This window comes from Thunnus thynnus, chromosome 1 (genome assembly GCF_963924715.1).
Source record: "Thunnus thynnus chromosome 1, fThuThy2.1, whole genome shotgun sequence".
Classification (NCBI taxonomy): Eukaryota; Metazoa; Chordata; class Actinopteri; order Scombriformes; family Scombridae; genus Thunnus; species Thunnus thynnus.
The window spans coordinates 11,292,202-11,299,594 of record NC_089517.1 but is presented as its reverse complement, the minus strand read 5'-3'; the positions used below and the strand labels follow the sequence as shown (position 1 = coordinate 11,299,594).

At 38.2% G+C, this 7,393-nt stretch overlaps 1 protein-coding gene across 2 annotated transcripts in view; it reads left to right on the top strand.

Moving 5' to 3' along the window:
* The first annotated feature begins 2,245 nt into the window (after positions 1-2,245).
* The window catches only part of uacab (uveal autoantigen with coiled-coil domains and ankyrin repeats b), a 51,363-nt gene continuing 46,215 nt past the window's right edge, over positions 2,246-7,393 (top strand). Inside the window, exon 1 of one of the 2 annotated variants that reach the window (XM_067584266.1) lies at positions 2,246-2,445. In XM_067584266.1, coding sequence (XP_067440367.1) covers positions 2,398-2,445 — 48 coding nt within the window. In that variant the 5' untranslated portion in view covers positions 2,246-2,397. The remainder of the gene's footprint in view (positions 2,446-7,393) is intronic. The other variant, XM_067584275.1, reaches the window with a different exon arrangement.

Here is a 7,393-nt window from a genome sequence, read left to right as displayed (position 1 = left end):
ATGTTTACTGAAGATAGTCAGGCGTTTGCTCTAGGACTGGAAGTTAATAGCTAAGTAAGTTATTTCAGTTATTTATTTACAGCAGCAGCAAATGAAGATAAATGAAGCAATTGTGGGTAACAGATGACTGTTTGTATAGTTAAGTAAATAGTTTTCATCAGATTATATTTAGATGAAGACAGATATGAGTGTTGCAGATAGGAAGGGCAGCTGATTTATCGGTAGGTAGCACGCAGATCACATTCTAGCCGTCTATTACAAATGATGCAAAAATAATTCATCTACTTTTCTGAAGTAAATGTAGCAATACGTCATTGTAAAAATACACAATTAAAAGGTCTGAATGGGAGTCTTGTGGTGTGCACTGTTTCAGATGATGCTTTTTGTATTTTTAACACAATTCATGACAGTTATTTGTTTCTACAAGTTCATAAGTGTACACCAGCTTCAGCCATCAGCGCGTTTACATGCACACTACTTTCCTGGTTATAATTGAGTTTTTGGAGTATCCTGGTTATGTTTTGCGCATGTTAACACATTTTCCTGGTTTCAGAAACCTGGATAAGGCCTTATCTCGGTTTTTAGAAACCTGGATATGATATCTGGAGTACTCCGTTAGAAACCAAGATACTGTTGGATGTAAACACCTTATCCATGTTTCTGAATATTCTTTGTTGGTAGAGAACATTGTGGCTGAGATGGTGAGGAATCAAAACACAACAGGACACAGATGATCAGAAACCTGGATACTGTGTGGATCATGTATACAGGGATATGAATAACCAGGTTTTTCATGTTCCATATAAAATCCATATCCCGAATATGATCAAACTAGGATACGAATGCGCATGTAAACATACTCATAGGTGAGATGGGATGGGAACATCCTAATGTCAGACATAAATGTGAGATAATCCAGCTTTGGAATAGACTTCTAAACATGACATTTTGCATGTTCATTCCTGGACTAGTGAGTTGAAATGTTTATTTTGTATGATAAATATTTTCTATTTTTCAAAATCTACAATTACAGTAAGATTACAGTGTAATATTTGTGACGTTCAACACAAATTGTGCCTCATGTATTAGGAAAGATTGTATGTTGACGTATGGTATAGACCAAAGTTACAAACATTTTGTCTCTTAAAAATAACTATAGAATAACACCTTACTGTGTGTGAAACAGAATTTGAAAATTAAAGATCTTGAAGTGCACAGTACACTACCATTAGCTATAGAAACAAGTAGGGTTATTAGTCTCCATTTTGTGTTTTGTTGCTCAATAAATAATGGTTTATACAATGTTTTCATCTCTACTGACATCCTCTGGTTGTATGATTGAAAAAAAAAAAAGTTGTTTGTTTAGGAATGGGGCTTTTTTTGCAATGTAATTTTATATGTAAGATGATACCTATATTTTTTTATGATGAACTGCATTTCAATGCTGCAGCCATATTTTACTATAGTCAAAGTAGCACCAGATCTGACTACTTCAGTATCTTGGTCAGTTTATAAAAAGAAATGATGTTTTGTTTCCTGTGTAAAATATGATAACAGCAGCCAGCAGGCAGACCTAAACAGAAGAGTAAAAAGTGGGCATATTTCCTCCTTAAATCTAGGCTAGAAGAAGTGATATTGGGTGTAATGTTCTATAAAATACTTAAACTAAGTCCCAGTATGCTAAATCCTCAGTTGGACAGATGGCTTTTGAAACAGTTTTTAAAGGGGAATCAGTCATGTAGTCATGAGTGGCTATAAATGCTGTGTATGTGGCAATAGTTTATACTATATCCTTGTCCCTATACAAATAAACAATAAATAAATAAAATAAATTAAGTTTCACATAACTACAACTAACTACAGTACAGTAAGCAAGATGTTGGTAACACATAATAAACAGGTAAGGAGGTAATAGACAGTGCATGTAGTTGGCCTATCATTGTTATTGCAGGTGTACCTACAATGTTTATTAGCAGACAGTTAATAGTGAGCTATTTACCGTAAGTATCAGATTATGGGTCTTTTTAGGTTTGAATTAAGCCTACTTTCCCAGGTGTTTCAGTCTTCAGGTAAGCCTGACGTCACGCCAGATTTTCCTGCCTTGTCCCAGGATGTCTCCAACTTCTCCCAACAACACTCAACAAGGAAGTCCCGCCCTCCGTCGTAGCCGATTGGATAAAAAGTCAACTAGAACGCGCATGGTTCACTCTGATTGGCTGAAGGGGTTGTTCGTCAAAGTGCGATCAGAGTTTGCGGTTAGGCGTCAGGTGAAACTCGCCCTGTGAGAGAAAAGGGGATAAAACTTGCTTCGTCTTACTTTTTTGGGGAAGTTTCCTTATTAGTGGTGAACTTATTCACCAAAAGAGGCCTTTTAACACCAGAAACCAACGTTACAAAATGAAGAGCCTCAAGTATCGACTGAAAAAGCACGAAGTTACCATCACAGTAAGTTGAATTCTCTTGTTTTTTGACTTAGTTTTGCTGCCAGTATCCTAACCTGTTACAATTGAATTAGCCGTTAGCTGTGGGGTTGATGAACACTGCTAACGCTAGACATTGTGTCCTAGTTCCGGAGGTTATTGTTTGTTTGTAACCCTGATCTCCTGTCCTCAACAACCACATTAACCACGGTCATGTTCCCACGGCTGCTGCGGTCTGGTTGGAAAATACACCGCCAGCAAGTTTGAGCACCTGCAGCTCTGCGCGGCTGCTGGATGTGGCCTGACGCAGGGATTTTACCAGGGCCGTTTCTAGCTTTTATGGGGGCCAATTACAAAAATCCTTCACGCACACTGGAAATGTAAAAAGCTTTCCTTTGAAAAAGTCTGAGGGAGCATGAAGCAGAACCATAAGTTGAATGCATCAGCAGTCAAGCTATCCAAACTATTTTAATTAACATTACTGTAATGAAAAGGAGCACTAGGTAAACTGGACGGTTAAATCACTGCTAATGTCAATTTCAACAACTTAAGCTCCACTGAAGAGTATTACTAGCTACTTACTTCGTTGTATTTTGTCCAACAGATTATTATTTGATGCTGCACGTGTCAGTTAATTAGAGAAATTGATAATATTGTTTTGATACCAATGTCATTAGCGATCCTGCTTATCAGTCCAGTTCTTAATAGATTCCTTTATTGAGTCCCGCTCAATTATCTGTGTGGAAAAAAGAAGGCCTACACAGGTTTTTAGTGTCAGTCTGTTTTATCACCTCCACTGTTTATCAATGGCCTTGAATCTTGATGAATTTATGAAACATAACTGGTAGATAAGATAAATGGTCATCAAAAACAGGTGAACTGCAGTTAATTGCCTGTGTAGGAATAACAAAAGGGGGGGGGGGGGGGGGGGGTGCTCCACTGTTTTATTAACATTAACATCATATCTCCAGCAGTGGAGAGCAGCTTCTCTGATGCACTGTTAGCTCCAGGGAAATTGTCAGCATCATTGTCAAAGATGTTGAACTGGTGCAGGGTTTTTGACCGAGTTATTTTCCTCTTGTTTTCTATTCTCTCTTCTTTTTCTCACCTTAGATTTGGTTTAAGTTGTTTAATGCCACAGTGTGTGTTGGTCAGCTGGTCTCATCTGGTTTGTTACTGCTGGAGTTCGCTGGTCCGCTAACGTTAGTCTCTGAGTGATGATGTAGAAAGTTCACAATATACTTCATGTTCGTCTTGCAAAGGTAATTATTCATTAAATCAAAACATGTTTGAAACCGCTGCCTTTTTTTAAGATGAATTACAAGATAGCCGAAGATAACTTTAGTGTGTGTGCGCTGCAGACAGTCAGGAGACTGCCCTCGCAGTTGGGCTCTGCCTTTTTCGTTCCATCAACATTACATGCCTGGGTATTGATAAGGGGAATTGATAAGCTCAGAGGCATACAATTCTGATAGATCGGACAATTTAGAAACAGGTCTCAAATGGAACTGGTTCTTGATTCCTATCCCTACAGTTAATGTCATTTATCATCCCCTGAACTCTGATTCATTTGTCTGTCTCATGAAAGCAGCTCCAGCCTGGAGTTGAAAGTGGCTACACAGTCATATGTGTACAGGGAGTACAGCAGGGGACTCAAAACGTAGCCCTGAGGTGCTTCGGTGCTCTTGGTTGTTATCACCAGGGACACTCAGGGTCTCTAAAAACTCTGTGGTGCTTGTTGACTCGGGACTCTTTTGTGTCTTGTCAAGACCATGGAAATACCCTCATGACCTTTTGAAGCTGGGGTTGCATTTTGAATTGTTTTGGGTGGAGCAGCTCACTAACCTATGTGTCTCTACCACAAACCTCAGCCTCCAAAATAACCATAAAGTTGAATTAACACCCTCTCAAACAGTTTAAAAAAAACTGTACATACACTGCAGGGTTGTTCTGTTTAGCTACATATACCTAATAAACTGTCGTCTATCCTTACTCGAAGGAAAAACACTGATATTGCTACAACATATAGAAGACTTCAAAATATTACATTAAAACCACATGTTCTTACAGAATTTGTTGCAGTTAGCCACCAGGGCTCCATGGCGTCATGGACACACTATAAATCCCTACAAGAATGTTACAGTGATCTTGTTCTCAGGTTAAGTCCGCATGTGATAAAGCAAAGAGTATTGTATGATTAACATACGTCGTACAGTATAGAGCATCCATTAGGTCTGTGATGTTCAGCTAAACTTAAATCATGGGTCGTAATGTGGAATGAATTCCTCACAAACCACCTGTGGCCTATGACCTTTGCTAATGGACAGCCATTACAATTCTGCACAGTTCAACATGGAGTGGGTGTTTGGCACTGCACTCTGTTTTCAGCCCCCAGCAATTACCATGAGAAAGGCACAAAGCCACACAAAGCCAGAGGATCTGTGTGTGGTAAACTATCTGGCCCTCTTTTTATAAGGAGAAAGAAAAGAGCCGTTCCGCAATGAAATGTTATTATTCGCAGTGTTAGTTTTCACTCCCTCAGTCAGAAGCAGAAACCTCCATTTAAATTCAGTCAACAAAAAAGCCTGTTTTGTTTTGTTTTTTAAAAAAGGAGGTGAGCCGTATTGAGGAAACAGACATGACATTTACGCAGGCCTGAGTGATGATTTCATAACATTTCCATTTTGTTCCTCTGTGCAGGAAGATACCAAACCACCTAGATACAGACCAAGGGGTGGATACGTATCGCTGTATAGCTCTAAGCGCTGTTTTAATGTAATTTGAAAAGACACACTGTACCTCTTCTCTAAATTTGCATTCTGGTGTAGGTAAAGGCATAGTTATCATTCATTACATATTGGATCATCACCCTTTGAAACCTTTGAAGATCATAAACATAAATCACATTAGTCAAACAGCAGTGATTGATGACATGCTTTATGGATCTTTTTATAAAATGTTGTAAAATGTTTTAGATGCTTGCTTCCCTCACTGGTACACAATACCTAGGAGGTATAGTAACTCACTCTTTCCTGGTGGGGTGACTAATAATTGAGAAAAACACATCTGCATTTTCCGAGTGGGAGAGGCGAGGGGGAATTCAAAGGAAACTTGCTCTTAGTATTTGAACAAACAGTGACTGAATCCCGTCCAGAGAAAACAAATCAGTTGAAGAAACAGTATCTCCTTCCACTCCTTGTGCAATGTAAATGAATCTTTTTCGTCTCCTCCCACGTACGGATTTAGAGGTTTACTTTTAATTTCTTAGACAAAGAAGACATGAACTGTCTTTCCAGACTTTACTTCACTTTTCCTTTTAAGTGAGAGGTTCACAATTTTTCAAATCTGTTTTTAAAACAACAGTCAGGTGTCCAAATGAACGCTGATAGAGGTTTTCCTCGCTGTAATCATTCCTCCTGTTCACACTGGCTATTAAAAATGTGCTTTCAATGTAAGTGATGGCAGCCAAAATCCACAGAGTGTCCACACAGTCATTTTGTGCAAAAATGCATTTAAAAGTTTATCTAGAGCTTACATGAGGCTTCAGCAGTCTGAGTTAGTCATATCAAGTGGATATCTGACACATTTACAGCTTTTTAGCATAAAATTTCCTCTTTTTGTTTCCCCAGACAATGTTTATCTGATTTTAGCCTTCATCACTCACATTGTAAGTGCATTTTGAAGGGATCTTCTGATGGCCAGTATGAATAGGAGGAATGATTACAGCAAGGAAAAACTATTTCATTGTTCATTTAAGCACCTAACTATTGTTTTAAGACAGATTAGAAAAAAATATGAACCCGTCCTTTAAGGGTTGCTTGCTTTATTTTATTGTGTACTCTGTAATTATTCTCTAATCAGGTCAACCTATCAAATATTTACAAGAGGTTATTTCATCCAAGGAATGCTAACTATGCTAGCCATTTAAGGTAGCTGGAAAACAAATACACTTATTGACCAGGATTCAACATGCCAAGATATTCCCTAAAACCACCTGTAGAAGTCAGGATTTCTTTGGGGTTGTCTCAGGGCTTCAGTCTCTGTTACCCATTTCTGTAGAAAACTATTTTCTGTTAAAAGTGAATAATTGCAAGGCTTCTCATGACAGGCACTGTCATGTGTAATTACCATAAATATGCTGCTAGTGGGAAGAAAACAAGATTTATGGATATTTAAAGGTTTGACTGAAAACAAACCATGGCTGTAGACTTTCTTATTTATTCCTCCTTTGATGTAAAGTGCACAAAAATTAGGCTTTCATGTTTAACCATTCTTGGTTTTTGATAATAGTTTTGATTGCCTTTTGGTGACAATTTTAAATAAAAGAATCACTTCATTCTGTTATTGAAAATAAAATTGGCTTATGACAAGCACATCCTTATCTGAATAAAAACAAATACTCTGATAAGAATGCCCTCAGGAAGATGAAGATCAAATGTCTGAATAAACACCTCAGAGTTATGACTGCATGTATGTAAGACAGAAGCAGACAGGAGAGCTTCTGTAGGAAAATGACAGAAACTGGATTTCCTGGTTAGTTTTGAGATTAGTCCGAGCTGTCGCACACAGTCACTGCTTATTGTCTGTCGGGGAACACTGTTTACTGTGTGCAGCCAAAAGACAGTAAAAGCACCCTATTGGACACTTGAGTCATAGGGATTCATGTTGATGTCTCGGTGAACGAGATGCCGTACCTGTCAATCATCTATTCTGCAACCTACATGAAAATAAGTCTTTCTGAAGCAGATTCATCCGAAGCCTTTCCAGACAAAAACCACAACTGTGTCATTTCAGAATATTTTTTAAGATCCAACTCTCAAGAGCTTTAGTTACATTCTGCTCACAGGAACATGAAAAAGCAGTTCTGTCATAAAATCTTTGGTATTGACTCCCCAGTGTGTGTGTGTCTATTGTGTAAGTGTGTTTTAGTATCTCAAGGGTCATTAGATAACACAGATTTACCAAGGAACACG